This window comes from Ylistrum balloti, unplaced genomic scaffold, assembly GCF_031769215.1.
Source record: "Ylistrum balloti isolate Yb309-2 unplaced genomic scaffold, AGI_CSIRO_Ybal_v1 Utg370052, whole genome shotgun sequence".
In the NCBI taxonomy this organism is placed as follows: Eukaryota; Metazoa; Mollusca; class Bivalvia; order Pectinida; family Pectinidae; genus Ylistrum; species Ylistrum balloti.
The window spans coordinates 1,015,788-1,037,159 of record NW_026782104.1 but is presented as its reverse complement, the minus strand read 5'-3'; the positions used below and the strand labels follow the sequence as shown (position 1 = coordinate 1,037,159).

Sequence of the window (21,372 nt, the reverse complement as noted above, 5' to 3'; positions counted from 1 at the left end):
AATTTGCCCAAATTTGGTAAAGCGATCTGATTTTATTTCACCAAAATAAGTATATTCACAGTACCATCTTACACAATTTTAATACACTGATAAAGTATGGTATTTTGATAAATAACAAGAAAGTCATACATTCCAGATATATATTTTATTCGGTTACAAGTATTATATGATCTATTAGAGGATAGCATATCATATTAGAAACAATTTTCTCTTTTCCGCATGCAGAAGTGCTTGAGAGGACAATTTGTTTTAAGAGCGTACCCTTCTACTTGGTAATTGTCAGTCCTTCATAGAGATTTAGTCCTCTCCCTATTCTTCCGCTTGCTCCTCTACTTCCGCTTCACAGTCTTTCCCACTCTCCTTTTGAGGCAGTTTACCCCAGGCACATTCTCCAAGTTCGGCGATGTAGTAACATCGCTCATAGAGGTGACATCGGCTCTCATTGTTGTAGTTACATACGTTTGGTTCCAAATTCGGAGTACCATAATTGATCTGTAAAACAAAGTGAAATACAACGTACGATTATTGATGCAGAAAAAAATAGTGAAAGATGTTAGAAATGGAGTTATTGCACACTTTTTCCACCTGGAAATGAAGTTATACCGCAGAGATATTGAGACAACTTACAGAAACTGATGCAGAGAAAAAATAACGTTGTCTACCTTGCATTTTTTACAGCGTTTGGTTGGTCTGAAGGTATCATCTGCAACACTCCACTTGTACACACTTTCTGGTAGCGCCAAATTGTCCCACTCTATCACATAGCTGGAGCACAGGCTAATTGTTTGGTCACTGTTTGCTGATTTAATACATTTAAGTTAACACAATTAATTCCGATCCAAGTTTTCTCATCAAATACAACAGCTTTACAAGTTCATAGATAGCATCATACGTAATTTATCCTCGATACTCCAGGGGTTACGATCACTTTCGTTCGCTGCAATCCTCGAATTGTTCCTGACAAGGCACAATCATGTAATTTGATTGAACTAGAATGGTTCTCAGGAGAAAAAGCAGACCAATCAGAGTGATGTGCTACTTTGAAGATTGCAAAGGAGCGAAACCAAATTTCAAAGTCAGCACAAAATACCATTATGCGACCTCGAGATTAGTCTGACATACAACAGCGGATCAAAATAGACTCTCGTCTTATCCATAATGTCACACAAGAAACCTTCAATCCTGCTATGAATGTTCCAGGGGTGCACAGAGCGAAAGTGGTCGTAACCCCTGTATCAGTGATGAATATTTTTTGTCTCAGAGAGATAACCATCTGTCTACAGTAACCTCTGTAGTGTTTACCTTGTACCGGTCAATACAATATTATTGTAGCTCTAACAATTATTTGTTCATGACTGTAAGTCTGGAATCTGCAGACTTTCTATCATTGAGTGTTGAATATTCTGACAAGAGATGATATGAAGTGTTTACCTGTCATGAAGTATTCAGTTCCTACATTCAACCATGTAATTCCGTTCAACAGAGACCCCAATGTTGAGATAGTTATCACCTCATTTTCAACCAGAACAGATTTCTTATTCTGAAAAAATAATGTATGAAATAAAGAACATCTTTGGAAAATTGCCATGATTGAATTTCAGCATTTTTCATCAAATTTTATTGCATTTTTAAGAGCAGATATCTGACATAAAGATAACTGAAGTGAAAAAACCAGCATGTATGCATTCCTAACCATATACCGGATCAATTATCAATTTGCGCTCTAATAAACAATATAACCTTATATACTGACATTATTTTTGAAAACCGTTGAAAATCATGTATATTTAGTTTGCTCCGGTGTCACGAAAACCTCATATCTCATTTTACTTCATAGTTGAAACTGTACTTGCCTACGGACAAAAAAACTGAATAAGAAGGTTTATACACGGATATTTAGCAGTTCATAAATGCTAAGTTCACTCTTGGAAAGATATCTTTGTCCGGAAGTCGGGGATTTGATTATATTGATCATAAAACACAGCACCTGTTCCAACCATCAAGAAGTGGTATTACCAAAAATACCTAGATTTGACCTAAATAAACTGGTCGACGAACTCGGAAGTAAAACGTATTTCCTTTTTAAGAACCGATTTTATACTCTTCTGTTGAACAAGCGTCACAAAAATGTTCATGAAAAAATCGATAAAACAACTTGATATTATATGAGTCAGCCACCTGTGGTATTATCTAAAAGATCTATTAGTTGATATCCTGCATACAGAACATTAGAGTAATATACTAAATATGACTGGGAATACCCCATTTATTTAACAATGCATTGGTTAATATTTTATTGTAGATTGGTCTCTTGGAGCTATGTAAAACTTTGCTGGTGTGGAAGAAAATCTATATAAACTGGTCTATACAGATCATCAGGAATTTTCGATTCATTATCATATGTTTTTCCAGGCCTCATTATCATGAAACGGACTATAACTGCTTAAGATTTTACTTAGATAACCAGGTATAAAAGGCACGTTTTGTGTTATTAGCTAAGCAAACCTTGTTAACATTGTTTCATGCCTGGAGACCTTTAATTAACTCCTACTTTTGCATGCTCTACGTTGCTTTTGATCCATCTGGAAATCTTTCATAAATATTTACATGATAAAGCGAAGATGATTTTTTTTGAAAAGCTAAAAACCATCAAGAGTCGTCAACCGTTCTATACATATTGAAGTACATTGTATATAGATGTGAAAAGCAGACCTATGCCATATCTAACCTTTCTGAAATTATGGGTTAAAAGCGTTAAATATTATTTTCTCCTCTAAAGTACTTACCTTAAACACCTTCAATACCTCGACTTCATACGAAACCCCTGTTTGGCCCGCTGGACCTTCCGTATTTTCAAGTGCGGTAATATTTCCTTTAAAAGCTGAAAGAAAGAAGAATGTTTTCTGATGTGTTCGTTAATACAAAGCAGGTGCATTGATTATCGATTTCATGGTCAGTGTACCACTCCATTGATATTGTTGCATCTAGTTCGACCAATTTCTTTTTCCTCACTCTTCTCTTATATTTTAACATTTTTAATCTCAAGCATTACTTGACAAAACAGCAGTATGGAGCATTGTCGAGGAACGTACCGAAGTCCTGATAACACAATGCCGTTTGTGGATGCAGTACTTCAGGAACGCACAGACTATGTGACAGCTGTACGGAACACAGGAACACCAGAATGGCAAGGGATGAAAACATGATTGGAATTGGTTACTCTGCAAATAGAAAAAAGAAGCATAGGGAAACCTTTTGAGGAAATTGTATCCGATATTCATCACAATGAAAATTAATGTAACGTCACCATCCAACACAAATGAACTTATTCCCTTATGTTATTTTTCTTATTCTATTTTCCTGAATGTGAATAAAATATAACTATGATAGATATTGTAACAGACAAACACGCTAATATCACTTATCTAGACAAGTAAATGTAATATTTAGAATTTTACAACACTGTGTAAACATTTTACTCTTTTTATATGCATTCCATGCATTAGAAAGACAAATATTTCTGTTATTTTGAAATGAAAAAAAAACTAACAAAATAACTATTATATCGCGTCATCAATTGTAACATACATGTCACAAAGCAAAATCGCAACAACTTTTGTGCTTAACAATTATAAAGAAAGAAACAAACAATCACCTCTGTGTAATGAGAGTAAAGTAATAAATATTAATCGACATGCAATGCTTAAAACGCATACATTTACACTGAAAAACATCAAAACACACATTATTGACAATCACTGATATAAAACTCACCTTGCTGCTACAGTAACAACCAGGTACTCACCAAGACAAAGGAATTTTCGTTAGTCTTGACAAACAGAATTGGAACCTCTCTATAAGTACTGGTCAGTGTGAAGCAGATGTAAATTACGACCGATGCTATTTCGATAAATTTGCCTTATTATTGGAAGTTGGAACACAGTTCATGGTGAGTTTCAAGGTAATTTTTAACTCTATTTGACCGGTCATTGACAACATTCTAAGTGTGTGGTTGTATTTTATTAAATCATTAAGTATTTATTTATTTGTTTATTATTACTTATTGTAATTAAACAGACGTTACGATATGGTAAAAAACTGTTTATGGAATAGAAAGTAAACATCATAACAATATTAATGATGATAACAACAGCAGCTGATGAATATATTGAGGCTGCATAAAAAACTTCGAGGTTTGTTTACTTGTTAAATTCATCAAGTTTTCAAAACAAATAAAAAAAATTGAAACAAAGGGAAAATCTGAAATCTAGACAGAAATTGAGGAGAAACAAAAAAAATGTAAATTCCTTCATTATATATATATAGAACACAAAAGTAAAGGTATCTTTTAAATACATGCCTTTAAAACAATAGAAAAGACCATCGATATCTGGTATTCATTTCCTTGGTGTCAGTTATTGCCTCTTCTTGTCCACCATTATCAAAGATTTAAGAATATCTTTCAATGGTTGCCACGAGAAAGTGAAAATTGCTTCACCCAAAAACACTAATTGATTTCTTTATATTTCTCGGCTTTTCTTCTCTCCCAATATCGGTGTAATATTTTTGACAATATTCAATATACAATAGTTGGAAAAAATTTTATATTGGATATTGAAAACAAAAAAGTACTAGTCAACTGAGAGGATATAGCACTTGTATCATAGTAGCATTGCTCTTTGCTGTTATATAATGACATAAGACATTCTTTGTAGGAAATGTTTCAAGACATCGACGATGTAGAAAGGCGATAAAACAAAATAGACGTACACACTCGGCCATAACTTAGGAACGACTAATATCTAAACTTGTATTTGTTCCATGACAGCTATAAAGATATATATATAGGAATGGTTTTAGGCATCTAATGAAAATATACACAGTCAATAGAAAGAGAAATTTACAAAACCTGAAGTGATATATTATTTTCAATAGACATGCTCAAAAAGGCATTCCGGAAGTCTAGAAAAAGTTTGACTTGACCTTTCTCTTATTTACAGATACATCTTGACTTGATCAAGACGATTGACTGAATAATGAACTCAGGAAAATGCCTATCGTTTGTATAACCACCATGCCTTTGGTACAATTCTTGTACCTGTCTGTTCATATTTGTATCATTTACCAGAGGCCGAAGCTAAATTGTCCTAATGTTTGGCCGTAGGGGCTTATCTGTATCACTTATTGTTATTTACATTAACATAAAAAATATAACCTATCACTGAAATACTTCTGGAGTGTAGCTCTTGTGATCTTATCTTGTTTATCGAGATGGACATGTTACGTGACTTATTTTACCTGTTACCTGGCTACACTGTTATCACATAGGTTTGCTATATCTCAATGATAGAAAATGGCGGATCAGCGGTCAACGCGATACTTTATTGTTATGAAGTGGGTTGGACTTGCAATCGGATGCACGGCTAAGTTTGTTTCAGGATCATTATTTGTCTTCAATTCTTACGAAGATGCTCTTAAATCAACATTCAATTTCACCGCCAAAGAGGGTAAGATCCAGTGTATACATTAATAAAACTCTTTGTATCATGGCGTCTGTCAGGTCAGAATAGTAGCTTCATTCCATTTACGGTCTTATAAATGTTCTAGATAATGATTTCATTGGTTATATGAAACTGATATACCTATTTTGATGTCATTAACTCTGAATATTGTGAAAAAGACACACAATTGAGTAGTACTGTTTATTACAAATCAAGTTAATTTGCATGATACAGCTTTTCGCCCTTCTCGAACCGAACGTATGGGTAATGCTAAGGACCGCAAAACCTAGAAGGAGGCTGACGGAAATACAAATTTGCCCAAATAAATATCGGAAGCAAGACGGGTAGTTGCAGAAAGTCCATAATTCAAAGCAATTTTCAGTATTAATTGATTCCATTCTAAATGACCCACGATACATAATCTCTTGTTTTTAAGTTCAATTACAGTCATCATTGCTAAGTGTTGGTCTAGGAGTGGGCTTCCTGCCAGGGATGTTTTATGATCGGTTCGGGCCCCAGTGGTGTTCGGGGTTAGGACTAGTTCTATCCCTGGCGGCGTATTTACTTCTGTGGAGTACCACTAGAAACATTTCACTATATAGTTCTAACAGCTGGCTGATGGCGATCTATTTCTTTCTCTGTGGTGAGTGTCTTCTTTTAAAGTATGTTTATAGTTTACAAGAAATCTTATAACTATAGAGGAGAATTCCTAACTTAAATATCACATAAATGATATTAAGATGGATATATAAGTTTCAAATCCATATAAATTCTTTCTGTTATTATATGTCTACTAAACAGCATTGAAAAGAAGTAAACTAGGTTAGTATGACACAATCCATTAAATATCTTCTTGTCAAACAGATAGTAATATGTCTAAGCAAAGGATCCTAAAGAAGGATATTGAATTTCATCAAAGATAATTGTGCAGTTTCTCCCCTAGACAGCTAGCCTGATGTATTAGCAACTTGCTCGTGTTTTTATCTTCTTTTTTCTTAGTTGGCGTTTCGTATAAATAAACAGAAGTGCAGATATGTATCTTTTCAATTGCAGGTCTAGGATCAATGTTCACCTATATGGTCGCTCTCAACACTAACGCCATCAACTTCCACCCAAAACACCGTGGAAAAATCGTGGGAATCCTCAATGCCTTTTTCGCTGGCAGTCCATCAGTTTTTTCAGCGCTTTATTTCCATGTTATTGGGAAGGATGACCCCAAGAGTGCTGACAGTTTCTCAACTCTGATGTTAGTGTTCGCCGTGTGTTTTGTTGTCATTGACATTTTTTGTATTGCTTTCATGAGAGTACTACCACATGACCAGTCATGTGACATAACAGTGCCGGAGACAAGAATAAACGATAAACATGACAACAAAGCCTTCGCTGGTGAAAACGATATAAGCATGACCCGAAAGCCAGGGTACATTGCTGGTATTAAGACGACAGCTACAGATCAGGAAATTTCATATGCTGGCAGTAATACGAAAACGATTATTCATAATTCAGAGGATGATGACAATAACAAATCGTTTGGTGTAGATTCGGAAGTTCCAATTGGAGACACAAGCTCCGATGACATGTCTATCTTTTCGATCTTTGCCAACGTTGACTTCCAGCTTCTGACGTGGGTAATTACACTTGCGTCTGTATCTAGTTTGGTTTACACGATCGCTCTAACACAAACGACAGCAGCACTAGGCCTGGACAGTTATAACTCAAACATTGTCCTAATAATTCCCATTACCAACGCCATCATCAGTGCCGCCATCGGAGTGATTTCTGATCACTTCCACCAAAAACTACCTCGTCTTGGGATCCTCGTTGCAGGAAATACGACATTTGTTATTTGCCAGTGCCTGGTGGTAGGGCTGGGTGACAAGTACCCGGCTCTTGCCACTGCCACAATGATTAATGGTGTGGGACAGGGCATCCTCTGGTCCATCGCTCCTGCTGTCATGAGTGAAATGTTCAGTGTAAATAATCTCGGCCGTAACTGGGGTATTGCCCTTTTGGTATCCTCTTTAGTTGGTTTCGGAGCCCAGGAGGCATTCGGTGCACTATATGACGCGGCAATTTCAATCCCTGGCGAGGTGTACTGCTATGGAATGAGTTGTGTTCGTGGCGGCCATGCAGTTACCCTTGCAATGGCCATACTGTCAATGATTCTTGGTGTGGCCCTGTATATACGAAAGAGATAGACATATGACATAGTTAACCTGATTTCATTCGTGGTGTGCCACTGATAACATCATTTTGAAAGTTTACTGATTTACTGATTTCCAATGTTGCTGTCATTTTCTGGCGATTGCGCTTACATTTGTATGAATTTAATTTGTCGAAAATAATCATATGACAATGAATAAATGTTTCTGAATTTTGGATGAAGATGCGAAGATATTATCATTTACTGCATAGGGAGTTAGCCAATGCATAACCTGAAAGGTCCACCTAAGGTGAATGGACAGTGATTGATAGAATCCTCTCTTGTTGGTGGATTGATTATAGCTTAGCACCAATATTCTTCGCCACCATCCTTAATCAGTCTCGTGGACTTGATGTATTGTCTAGAAAACAAGTCAAGGACATTACCAACTTGTAAACATAATTATGATCCGAATTCAAATTAAATCAAATTGGGGCAAGATTGATATATACAAATATATATATAATTTAAACGGTGACTCCTCACTTTCTCAAATGAGAACAAGGTATAGAACAATGGAATCAACAGGTAAACTTGTGAGCATCACACATATTTTCTATATCAATGTATCTCTGAAGACAAACATGAATCATACCAGAATTTTCTGCTGAATTGCAAAAACATGTCATTTAGATCTTTACAAACTCATATTTTAACAATATTCAATATACAATAGTTGGAAAATTGCTTTTTGGGACTTTGAAAAAAAAAACGTCCTAGTCAACTGTGGGGATATAGGCGCACTTGTATCATAGTAGCATTGCTCTTTGCTGTTATATAATGATATAAGACATTCTTTGTAGGAAAAGTTTTAAGGCATCGACAATGTAGAAAGGCGATAAAATTGACATAAACACTCGGCCATAATTTATGGACGACTAATATCTTAGCTTGTTATTGTTCGCTTTATTTAAGAAAAAAACATTCCCTGAAAACTATAACTGTATATAGGAATGGTTTTAGGCATCTAACGAAAATATACAGTCAATAGCAAAAGAAATTTACAGAACCTGAAGTGATATCTTATTTTCAATAGAAAAGCTCAAAAATACGACTAATTCCTTTTAAAAATGAAATTTTCAGATTTCTGGGGTAATTGTTAATAAAATACTTTCCCGACGAATTTGTGGTACACACTATTTACTTTAACCATTAGCGTAACACACATATACCGGCATTTGTGTCAGTGTAGGAGAGACTCTGTCAATGACGTCTTTTGCGTGTTTTTGAACCTGCTTCAATTCAACAATTAAGTTGTCTCAAGATGAATGCCGGTTAGATAGCTTATTGCTCTAGCCGTTGATTTAGTTTACAATAACATAAAAGATATACCCTATCACTGAAATACTTCTGGAGTGTAGCTCTTGTGATCTTGTCTAGTTTATCGAGATGGACATGTTACGTGACTAATATTACCTAATGTTTCCTAGCTACACTGTTATCACATAGGTTTGCGATATCTCAATGATAGAAAATGGCGGATCAGCGGTCAACGCGATACTTTATTGTGATGAAGTGGGTTGGACTGGCAGTTGGATGCACGGCTAAGTTTGTTTCAGGATCATTATTTGTCTTCAACTCTTACGAAGATGCCCTTAAATCAACATTCAATTTCACAGCCAAAGAGGGTAAGATTCAGTGTATACATTAATAAAACTTCGTATTTCATAGCGTCAGTCAGGTCAAAATAGTAGCTTCATTCCATTTACGGAATATATAAAATGTTATAAATGTTTTAGATAAAGGTCATTTTTCATTGGTTGTATAAAACTGATATACCTATTTTGATGTCATTAACTCTGAATATTCTGGAAAAGACACACGAGTGAGTAGTACTTTTCATTACAAATCAAGTTAATTAGCATGATACAGCTTTTTCGTCATTCTCGAACGTATCGGTAATGCTAACGGACGCGAAACCTAGAAGGAGGCTGACGAAAATACAAATTTGTCAAAATAAATATCGAAAAGTAGACGGGTTGTTGCACAAAAACCATAATTCAAAGCAATTTTCAGTATTAATTGATTTCATTCTAAGCGACCCACGATACATAATCTCTTGTTTTTAAGTTCAATTACAGTCATCATTGCTAAGTGTTGGTCTAGGAATGGGCTTCCTGCCAGGGATGTTTTATGATCGGTTCGGGCCCCAGTGGTGTTCGGGGGTAGGACTGGTTCTATCCCTGGCGGCGTATTTACTCCTGTGGAGTACCACTAGAAACATTTCACTATATAGTTCTTATAGCTGGCTGATGGCGATCTATTTCTTCCTCTGTGGTAAGTACTGGTACTGTGGTTTTAGTTTTCAAGAAATCTTAACACTATAGAGGAGAATACCTAACTTAAATATTACAAAAACATATATCAAGATGGATATGTAAGTTTCAAATTCATATATATGTCTACTAAAGAGCATTGAAAAGAAGTAAACTAGGTTAGTATGACACATCCCATTAAATATCTTCTTGTCAAACAGATAGAAATGTGTCTAAGCAAAGGATCCTAAATAAATTTATTGAATTTCATCCATTTTTGCAGTTTCTCCCCTAGACAGCTAGCCTGATGTATTATCGACTTGATCGTGTTTTTATATATATATATATAAATTGACGCTTTGTATAAATATACAGACAGGTATTTTTCTTTTCTATTGCAGGTCTAGGATCAATGTTCACCTATATAGTCGCTCTCAACACTAACGCCATCAACTTCCACCCAAAACACCGTGGAAAAATCGTGGGAATCCTCAGTGCCTCCTTCGCTGGAAGCCCATCAGTTTTTTCAGCGCTGTATTTCCATGTTATTGGGAAGGATGACCCCAAGAGTGCTGACAGTTTCTCAACTCTGATGTTGGTGTTCGCCGTGTGTTTTGTTGTCATTGACATTTTTTGTATTGCTTTCATGAGAGTACTACCACATGACAAGTCATGTGACATAACAGTATTGGAGGCGAGAACAAACGATAAACATGTTATCAACAAAGGCTTTGATATTGAAAACGATATAAGCATCACCCAAAAGTCAGGGTACATTGCTGATATTAAGAGGACAGCTACAGATCAGGACATTTTAAATGCTGGCACTAATACGAAAACGATAATTCATACTTCAGAGGATGATGACAATAACAAATCGTTTGGTGTAGATTCGGAAGTTCCAATTGGAGACACAAGCCCCGATGACATGTCTATCTTGTCGATCTTTGCCAACGTTGACTTCCAGCTTCTGACGTGGGTATTTACACTTGCGTCTGTATCTAGTTTGGTTTACACGATCGCTCTAACACAAACGACAGCAGCACTAGGCCTGGACGGTTATAACTCAAACATTGTCCTGATAATTCCCATTACCAACGCCGTCATCAGTGCCGCCATCGGAGTGATTTCTGATCACTTCCACCAAAAACTACCTCGTCTTGGGATCCTCGTTGCAGGAAATATGACATTTGTTATTTGCCAGTGCCTGGTGGTAGGGCTGGGTGACAAGTACCCGGCTCTTGCCACCGCCACAATGATTAATGGAGTGGGACAGGGCATCCTCTGGTCCATCGCTCCTGCTGTCATGAGTGAAATGTTCAGTGTAAATAATCTCGGCCGTAACTGGGGTATTGCCCTTTTGGTGTCCTTTTTGGTTGGTTTCGGAGCCCAGGAGGCATTCGGTGCACTATATGACGAAGCGATATCAATTCCCGACGAGGTGTACTGCTATGGAATGAGTTGTGTTCGTGGCGGACATGCAGTCATCCTGGCAATGGCCATACTGTCAATGATTCTTGGTGTGGCCCTGTATATACGAAAGAGATAGACATATGACATATCTAACCTGATTTCATTCGTGGTGTGCCACTGATAACAGCATTTTGAAAGTTTACTGATTTACTGATTACCAATGCTGCTGCCATTTTCTGGCAAATGAGCTTACATTTGTTATGAATTTAATTTGTCGAAAACAATTATATGACAATGAATAAATATTTCTGAATTTTGGATGATGATGCGAAGATATTATCATTTACTGTATAGGGATTTTCATTGATCTGATTGACTCGTTAGCCAGTGCATAACCTGGAAGGTCCACCCTAAGGTGAATGGACAGTGATTGATCAAATCCTCTTCTGTTGGTGGATTGATTATATCTTAGCACCAATCTTCTTCGCTACCATCCTTAATCAGTCTCGTGGAATGTCATCTCAGTAAAGCTAGAACAATTTTGATGTGTTGTCTAGAAAAAAAATCAAGAAAATTACCATCTTGTAAACATTATTAGGACAAAAATAGTAATAAAATATATTTACACGGTGACTCCTCACATTCTCAAATGAGAACAAGATATACAGCAAGGGAACCAACAGGCAAAGTTATGGTCATCACACATATTTTTTATATTAATATATTTCTCAAGACAAAAGAGGATTTTCTGCTTAATTGCAAAAACCATGCCATTTAGATGTTGACAAACTCATATCACGCTATGCCTTCTTCATCTTCCATAATTGTGTTATAAGTTACCAGTCTGCATTCTAGTATCAACTTGTTCATTTCATAACGCTATCTTATACGTTTTTCGTCAGTATTGGATATCATGGTATCGCCTTGTTCATTTTATAACCCTATCTCATACGTTTTTCGTCAGTATTGAACATTCTTGTAACTTTTGGTATTTTAATGTTTCTTCCAAAGCGAGTTCTCCGTCAACATCTGACATCCGTTACAGATACCGTGACATTTACTGACGTTATTTTAATACCTTTCAAAACCGTATTGTATAGGAAGTAAGGTCGCTATCAATTATCAATTACACAAGTGTTGCTATGGTAACCAAACACCAAATTTTAAACCATGCATAAAAGAAGCAACTTCATATAATTGTCGTCTAGTAATGGATTGTGTTGGTCTTCATATATACCTGTGTTTTTAAATATCCGATGCTTTTTTATCTTGTAATGTAATTGTTTTTGCTATATTGCTTTTACCATTTTTTAAAAACCGAGCAAAGAACACCGGAGGTCATGTCCGGGTCGCCTATAGATAGTAAGAAAATGTTCTGTAGTTACAATACCTCTGTAACTAGTCTACGGAGCAACAGATTACTTGAGTAAACAGGACAACATACACTCGTATACAACTACACGAAATTGTACTGATTGAAAATGTCGGTTCCGCGTTCAGCACGATACCTTAGTGTAATGAAATGGATTGGTTTGGCGATTGGATGTTCAGCCAAGTTCGTATCCGGATCTTTATTCGTGTTTAATGCCTATGAAGATGCTTTAAAAACAACATTTAACTTCACCGCTAAAGAGGGTAAGATTCAGCTAATATCTAGCCGGATATAAAATCAATGTAAAACTGTTATGTAATTTCCCATGGATTTGACAAAAGAAATTGTGTCGTGTATCTTACGGTAATTTATATTCGCTTCGGACATTACGTTTTTCATATTTCTGTCAGGTCTCATGTGTTATATTTATTAGTCCTGAAATACTTTATTTATCGTCTTTGATGGCGTAGTGTTCGATTCATTTGACGTGATAAATCGTGTCATGTATTCTATGGTAAGCGCCTACCTTTTCCCATATTTCTGTCGGGTCTCTGTGTTATATCATTCAGTTCCGTGATGCCTTATTTTACCGTCCTTTTATTAAATCAGATTTTAACTATTTGGTACTTTTTTCCGATTTCCCCACCTGCTACTGTTATACTTGGTAACATATATGCACAATAAAGCAATCCAAATTTGATAATAATACATTAACACGTTTTCGGATCATTGAACTTTGGTTGAAATACACGGTCGGTGACGTTACAGTCATGGTTTACTTTCCAGTCCAGCTGCAGTCGTCCTTCCTTAACATTGGCCTTGGGATCGGATTCCTTCCGGGGATGTTTTACGATAGATTCGGGCCGCAGTGGTGTTCGGGTTTAGGATTGGTCTTGTCCCTGACTGCATATCTACTCATTTGGAGCACCACCAGGTCCATCACATTCTATAGTTCACATAGCTGGCTGATGGCGTTCTATTTCTTCCTCTGTGGTAAGTACTGGTTATAATAGGCCAAAATATGTTTAAACCCTTTATATGAACTATTTTATAATCGGAAAACACATAACCCATCGTTAAAGAAGTGATATTTCGAAAAAGCTATTCTAAACCCAGTGTAACTGTCTTCAAATGTCAATTTTCGGTCACCTGAACACAATGATGTTTTATTCCTTCTTTCCTGGTTAAATATGTCCTAGATGATGTTATGTTTTTCTACTTTATAATAAACAACATTATCGCTGACTATCTATTCTGTTGTAGGTCTAGGATCTGTGTTCACCTATATGGTCGCTCTCAACACTAACGCCATCAACTTCCACCCAAAACACCGCGGAAAAATCGTGGGAATCCTCAATGCCTTTTTCGCTGGCAGTCCATCAGTGTTTTCAGCGCTATATTTCCATGTTATTGGGAAGGATGACCCCAAGAGTGCTGACAGTTTCTCAACTCTGATGCTAGTGTTCGCCGTGTGTTTCGTAGTAATAGATATTCTTTGTATTGCTTTCATGCGAGTGTATCCACGCACAGAGCCAGCGGACAAAATAACACCGGATGTGAAGGTTGACGGCAATTCTGATGGTAGTATACATGTTTACAACAAAGGATTCAACGGTGACGATGTCTCTGTTGACAAAGGTTTGTCCGAACAGAACGAAAATACAGATGACCTTAAGACATCTTCTATAGATTCGGCAGTTCCGAATTACTCCATTCCTGGAGATATGTCTCTTTTAAAAATCCTCACAACACTTGATTATCACCTACTGACATGGTTATTTACTTTCGCATCTGTAACGGGTCTCGTGTATACGATCGCGTTGACACAGACTACGGCAGCCTTAGGTCTAGACAATCATAACGCAGACATCGTCATTATTATACCAATCGCCAACGCTGTCATCAGCGCCGCCATCGGCTTGATTTCTGACTACTTCCAGCAAAGGTTACCCCGGCTTGGTATTCTAATAGCGGGGATTATAGCATTCGTTACATGTCAGTGTCTGGTAGTAGGATTAGCTGACAAGTACCCGGTTCTAGTCACCGCCACAGTGATTAATGGAATGGGACAGGGCATCATCTGGTCCCTCTCTCCTGCTGTCATGAGTGAAATGTTCAGCGTCAAAAATCTCGGCCGTAACTGGGGCATCGCCCTACTTGCATCTGCTCTTATTGGTCTTGGAGCCCAAGAGGCTTTCGGTGCACTCTACGATGCAGCGATATCAATCCCTGGGGAGGTGTACTGTTATGGAATGAGTTGCGTCCGTGGAGGACACGCCGTCATTCTCGGAATGGCCGTGCTCGCAATGATTCTTGGTGTGGCACTCTTCATGCGGAGGCGCAAAAAGACAAATATGTAAATATTATGGAATTAACATTGATGTAGATATAATGATTTTAACCGAAGTTATACAGTTAACTTCCGAACATGAAAACGCTCAATAGCAAACAAAAATACACAAGATTCAAGACAAGGTAATAAAAAAAATTAAATTATAGAGGATATAGGTATAAATACATGTATATTGATTTCCTGCTGAATACAATATCACGAGTGTGACAAATATTTCATTATTTTCATGAGTAGATATTATACGTAGCAATAGTATTTTGCCCGTTATAAAGCATTTGAAACATAAATGATATGATATTGACAAAGACTCGTGTTCTTTTTAATCATTTTAAACCGTTATCAAAATTTCTTGCTACCAACATTTTTTACTATTTTTATCAGCGTCCTATACTATTCGCTCAAAAAGTGAGATAAACAGAATGTAGAGCTTTCGGCCAGTCTTGAACAGCCTCTTCTGAAAGGCAAACTGAAGGACGCCCTCGGTCTCGTATTACGTGAGCTTTCTTTTCAAAGAAATGCAAGCGACAGTTCAAGTATATGATTGTAAACTATACTGGAGCGTGTTTCGGGGAAATATTGAGAATGCGTCATAATAAACGATAACCTATACACGGGGCGACATCGTACATACAGAATTTCTGGTTGACAATGTTTTCACAGAGTTAGGTGTTAAGTCTTCAAACATACTCAGGGCATACATGTAGGTACAAACGTTGTCTCTGCCTCGGCTAGAAACTGTAACAAATCAAATACCAAATGCATGTCAACATAATCATGATTCAAACTCAAATTCAATTAATCTATGGCACTAAATAAATAGAAGAAAAATTTACACGGAGACTCCTGAAAAATGCAAACAGAATAAGAACATGTGTTCAGGAAATGTAAGCGTCCTCTGCTTCAACGACGAGTCGTGCCAAGTAAATCTTGGTCAATCTAATTGACAAGATTCACGTTCCGAAATGAAAACGATGTCTGACAAAAACGGAACTAACAGTCAAATTAACAAGCATCCAACACGTTCCACTTCATATCGCACAAAGAAATATTTCTTAATGAAATCACTATGACGACCGTTGAACTTCCAATTTTCATTAACCTTCATCTTAAAATTTGACTTGCTTTTGTTTTCATAAGAGCTTATCAAAACAGTTCACAAAGGCTTTGCCAAGTTCTTTAATTTATCTTTCAGATATATCGATGTCTCTTGTTGTTAAATATCACTTAACCATGCCCATTGTATAAATCCACCATGTGGAAACAAGACAACCCAGACTCCACTACATCAGCCGCTTATTTTAATATGTTCTTGCTATAAAACAAAAATGGACAACTTTCCAACAATCTGTATGATAAGCGTAATGATTTCAATATTCTTGTTATGATTTTTTTTAAAATCCCAGATAGCAATATCCCTTCATCACCAAGCTACGGAGTTTTGCATGATTTCTATGGCTTGTTCCCAATGTCGACAACTTAGAGAAAAACTCTCAAAACAGTTTAAAGAGATACAGGATGATGAGGTTCATGAGGAAAATTATGAAGATACACAAGAAGGATGGAACTGAGTATATCTATGAAATCATTAATGGAATTCAGTATAATCTTCGTGAAAAGTGTCAAAATGTAATTTCTTGGACGGAGAAAACTTTGGAGAGTTGCGAAGACCTTGGACATGGAGAGGAAAGTTCAGACTAGAAAGGCATACAGAAACGTCAAGATTCTGTAATTTCCTTTCAAGAGGAAAATAAATTGTGGTCTCTTGGAATTCTGGGAATGGTCACATTACAAAAGCTACTACACACTCTACTCTATACTTTTGGACTTGATTTTGCTCTCAGAGCGGGACTGGAGCTCCAGGCCTTGAGAGTTGGCCCAAATTCTCAGCGGAGACTTTTAAAAGGAATTTGCCAAAGGTACTTTCAGATCATGTATCCAAACTAATCCAAGAGGTCTCAATCACCGTAAACTAATCCCCGGTGCTTATGAAAACTAAATAAAGTTATAAATTTTAAATGTTTATACCTTAATTTTTTAAACCCCCTTCCTATTTTCAATACTTTGCGATAGATGTCAAATAATTTGTCTATACGTTCAATATGATATGTTACATTGCACTGTATTTGAGACATCTAATTTATTCAACACCAAACTGCTGGTATGCAAATGCCCCTGTTGGAGTTAACATATTTTAAACAAGCAGGATTCCAAGGTTTGTAGCATATGAACAACTACTGAAACAAAAATGTATGCAGCAGATATAGAAACAATATGTTTTTAAAAATGGTCACAGATCTACTGTTATCAAAGGATACAAACGTAATAGTGATAATCCATTACAGAAGGTGTGTGATCTTTTGATGATTCTGCAAATAATTCATCTAGCAAAGAAATAAATATTAAGTCAGTTTCTATTTCCTTTTTAAATCTAAATAGAATTTTAGAAACATTGACACAATGACAATAATTCCACAATAATTACACTCATAAGGACACCTTGTGAGCTTATTAAAGAAGAATAGCATACAGAACACAGATTAAGAATACGATTATCTCCCTTTTATGGATATATCAAATGTGAATTTCCTCATAGATTATGGATATTTTGTGTTTTCCCTTTTTTAATCAAAACAATTGATGTGTGACGTTTATGTCTTCTTATCTATTTTGCTCACAAACCTTCGAAACGTATTGTTTTTTTCACTTCCAGCTGTTAAATAATTCGTTTTACTGCAGTTGCAATAGAAATCAGAACAGTAAGTAATCTCTTGATATTTTCCATAAATAAATATTTGAATTTAAATTGGAAATATCATCGTGTTCAAGTAGTTTCGATTTTTTGACTGTTTTTGTTTCAGATGGTCAGTCCTTAAATCGTAAACATGAACAGTAGAAATTACTGACAACACAAGTAGGACGCACATGGTAATTTTATCAGTTTATTGTCATTAGTGTAATAATATAGTAGAAAGAATGAGCTTCTGTAGTTAACGGCCTGATATACAGCATAACACAAAATTAAAGATATATGGAGACATGATTTGCTTTTTCAATTCATAAATTTTTCATTTAAATTTGAATTATCTCGTTATATTTTCACACAAGAAGGCAGTTTCTAACCTGTCCATCTCATTACAGACACAAAATAAATCAAATCACCTATAATTTTGATTCATCCCATTATGTATTTAACGAAAATGCATTTTCTAACATGCACACCTCATAACAAACACCGGATAAATAAAATCATCTATAAACTTAATTTTTCTCATCATATAATTACACCAAAATGCACCATCTGACCTGTTGATCTCATAACAGACACATGATAAATCAAATCATCAATAAATTTATTTATTTAGTAATATATATTTACAGAAAAGGAAGTTTCTGACCTGTCCATACCATTACAGACACAGAATAAACAAAGTTATCCATAACTTTCATTTATCTCGCTATATATTTACATAAAAGGGCATCTTCCGACATGTTGACATCATTACAGACACAGGATAAATTAAATCATCTATAAACTTAATTTATCTTGTAATATATTTACACAAAAAGACCCACAGATCTTATTACAGATAGAGGATATATAACTAGATAACGGACAAAAAACATTGATTTGATGAAATATGAAAAATGTACACAATTCTAACTTCTGTTACAAGTGACCCTCACATATACTTGTAATGTTGATATCATGACCTGTTTGTTTAAAGTACTACCTTATCATCTACCCGACATAGTTTATACTTAGATAGGACGTTGTATTGGTATTCGGGTATTGTTGTATTTTCCTTTTGTTATGCCTACAAATGATTATAATTACTCGAGAAAGCATGACGAACATCTGTACACTTTGTTACAGATAATTGCATGTTGAATGGCTTGAATTGTGTTACCAGCGTTTTAACTCTTTAACTCCAACATATCTAATACACAAATGGACATTCCACAACTGAAGTGTGTTGTTGGCTTTCTTAAATAATAGACTGGGAAAATCGTCAAAAACATTGTCGTAAATATGAAATAAGAAATCAGCGGAGTCAATCGACACTGGAAAGTGTGTGGTACCAGGAACGAAATACTGTTCACAAAATGAACCGACGTGGCTACCGAAAGACTAAAAGAAACAAAAGAGGTAGATATTCGGAGCACTCAAATTCGACAGACATGACATTGAAAAGATTGTCGCGGACAGCGTTAGATACAATGACACTACAGGCTGTACGGAAAATACCATCCATGAGCACATTTACGTGGCAACACATTTCAGAGGAAATTGAAACTCAGATGTCAAAAATAGACCTAGAAGAATCACGTAACAGCGAAAATGTACAGGAAGTGCATGAAACACAGAATCATTCAGAAACACTTTTTGGACAGGACAAAAGAGATTGCAACAACGAGCACAGAAAATTCGGCATTAAAAGCAAAGATAGAAAGAAACGATCAAAGAAAGGTAAAGACCATATCATATATGATAAACCTTCCAAACAGCGAAAGCGAAGTAGTCGACCTGGACACCAGAGACTGGAAACTGAAACTCCATTGACACAGGACGGGTTTAATAACACGATAAAGGTAGGGATATCCGAGGAGGAAGCAAACAGTATTGTCAGGGACAGAAAAAATGTCACTTTAACAGGCGAAAAAGGAACAAGTGAAATTGGAAATATATCGCCTCTAGATATTGATTCACATTCACAATATACACAGGATTATCATACTAGCCCAACAAAGAGAAATATGATTTTCACATTACGGTCGTCAACAAAAAGTAAAAAGACAAATCATGTCAGATTCAAAATGAGACTCCCCTCTCTAAACGTTAGTAGTAAAGAGCCTATAGTGAGAATGACATCTCCGCAGGTATCGTATAGACAGACTTTTACACTTCCAAAGGTAGTTCTGCCATCAAGAAGTCTGAAAATGAAAATAGTAACAGTCAGTGACTCGAATGGCTCTCGAGAGAATTCAGAGTCCAAGAACGTCAAAAAGAAGGACATCAACATGATTAGCGATGAAGAACTGCAGGGTATAAAGAGATCGAAATCTGAAGTGTTCGGGAGATTCCGGGAATATCATTCGAAAAGGGCAGACGTTACTCTGTCGTAACATGTAGGACCTTTATAACACGAAAGTATAAAGACATTTTGATTTTTCCACTCTGCAGAGTACCGTACCGAGAAACACTATTATGACGTGTGGTTATTCGAATAGAGGCGCGGTTCAGGATAGACACGTGTACTTGACGTTGTTCTAAATTTTTTGATTAATTTAAATAACGAAATTTATTTAATCATGGGGCTGCTGCTTTCAACTTATCTGGATTTTCCTCGGTCGCCTCCATGGCTTTAAAATTTAGGCCCTTGGCATCACCGACGACTCCTAGAAGGACGAAACATCTGTACGATGCAGTTCGATTCTTTGTTCGGCTCCAGCATGTTTAACTCGGCATTTGTATGAAAAGGTGCTCTTCACTTGTGTATCTTTTGTACGATCTTTACAGGTGTTTTAGTTTTTATTTATTTTTTTTAAGTGAGAAGTGGTAGAAGTGGTTTGTTGACTATACTGGATTATATGACTTTGTGCATAGTGCGTCTGAAGCCCAGAGGAAAAACACCGAGGATAAAATCGCTGGTATGATCGAATTTGGTAGTGGTATTATCTTCCATCACACTGTTGGCGTACCCATGGAAACAATCTTGGCCGACTTGTTCTTGTATGTATACGTGACTAAACTCCCACTTTCTTCGATATTTTGTACAACGAAACAAACATGAACATCTTTCAATAAAGCGGTATGATAGACGTGTGGGATTTGATAGTATATTTTCATTGAAGGATAGAAACATAACGGTGTTTTTAAGTAGCAGTTGACTATTCAAGGGCTTGTTACCAATATCATGATTTATGTGCAAGATGTCGACATCTGGCAGGTAAACTCGCAGCAGAGGGTTTCAGGAGATACAGACTGATCTTTCTTTTGTTGATATATCACCTCATAAAGGAATTTTGTGTTTGAATAAAAATTCTGCTGACGTGTATTTTTTTCTTGTCTGTGTCATACGAATGTATCGGTTTTGTGTAGGGTAAATAGATACTTACTGTATACATGTTATATCAACAATTTTCTTTCCTTACCTAGATTTAAGGATTGCAGCAGATATAAATTTTCTGTTTCAGAATAATTCAGCATTAAACAAAACTTTCAGGTCACATAGATGAAACAGGCTTCGTTGTTCAAATTTCCCCCTGGTTGGCAT

At 36.2% G+C, this 21,372-nt stretch overlaps 3 protein-coding genes across 3 annotated transcripts; all 3 read left to right on the top strand.

Moving 5' to 3' along the window:
* Positions 1-5,353: 5,353 nt before the first annotated feature.
* LOC132549242 (uncharacterized) lies at positions 5,354-7,699 on the top strand. The gene is made up of 4 exons (XM_060213156.1): positions 5,354-5,507; positions 5,938-6,144; positions 6,555-6,932; positions 7,008-7,699. The coding sequence occupies exons 1-4, from the start codon at positions 5,354-5,356 to the stop codon at positions 7,697-7,699; spliced, it is 1,431 nt and encodes a 476-aa protein (XP_060069139.1).
* A 1,479-nt stretch (positions 7,700-9,178) lies between these two features.
* LOC132549310 (uncharacterized) lies at positions 9,179-11,508 on the top strand. The gene is made up of 4 exons (XM_060213234.1): positions 9,179-9,332; positions 9,775-9,981; positions 10,361-10,732; positions 10,811-11,508. Exons 1-4 carry the CDS (start codon positions 9,179-9,181, stop codon positions 11,506-11,508), a joined length of 1,431 nt encoding a protein of 476 aa, XP_060069217.1.
* A 1,345-nt stretch (positions 11,509-12,853) lies between these two features.
* LOC132549244 (uncharacterized) lies at positions 12,854-15,104 on the top strand. Its single transcript, XM_060213157.1, has 3 exons — positions 12,854-13,007; positions 13,531-13,737; positions 14,008-15,104. Exons 1-3 carry the CDS (start codon positions 12,854-12,856, stop codon positions 15,102-15,104), a joined length of 1,458 nt encoding a protein of 485 aa, XP_060069140.1.
* The last annotated feature ends 6,268 nt before the right edge of the window (positions 15,105-21,372 follow it).

Bases quoted from the DNA above. Each gene is read 5' to 3' on its own strand.
- LOC132549242 (XM_060213156.1), top strand. From the start codon at position 5,354: ATGGCGGATCAGCGGTCAACGCGATACTTTATTGTTATGAAGTGGGTT. The intron at 5,508-5,937 runs GTAAGATCCAGT...CTTGTTTTTAAG, and splicing joins CAATTTCACCGCCAAAGAGG to TTCAATTACAGTCATCATTG. The intron at 6,145-6,554 runs GTGAGTGTCTTC...TTTCAATTGCAG, and splicing joins GATCTATTTCTTTCTCTGTG to GTCTAGGATCAATGTTCACC.
- LOC132549310 (XM_060213234.1), top strand. From the start codon at position 9,179: ATGGCGGATCAGCGGTCAACGCGATACTTTATTGTGATGAAGTGGGTT. The intron at 9,982-10,360 runs GTAAGTACTGGT...TTTCTATTGCAG, and splicing joins GATCTATTTCTTCCTCTGTG to GTCTAGGATCAATGTTCACC. The intron at 10,733-10,810 runs ACATTGCTGATA...CGATAATTCATA, and splicing joins CATCACCCAAAAGTCAGGGT to CTTCAGAGGATGATGACAAT.
- LOC132549244 (XM_060213157.1), top strand. From the start codon at position 12,854: ATGTCGGTTCCGCGTTCAGCACGATACCTTAGTGTAATGAAATGGATT. The intron at 13,008-13,530 runs GTAAGATTCAGC...TTTACTTTCCAG, and splicing joins TAACTTCACCGCTAAAGAGG to TCCAGCTGCAGTCGTCCTTC. The intron at 13,738-14,007 runs GTAAGTACTGGT...ATTCTGTTGTAG, and splicing joins GTTCTATTTCTTCCTCTGTG to GTCTAGGATCTGTGTTCACC.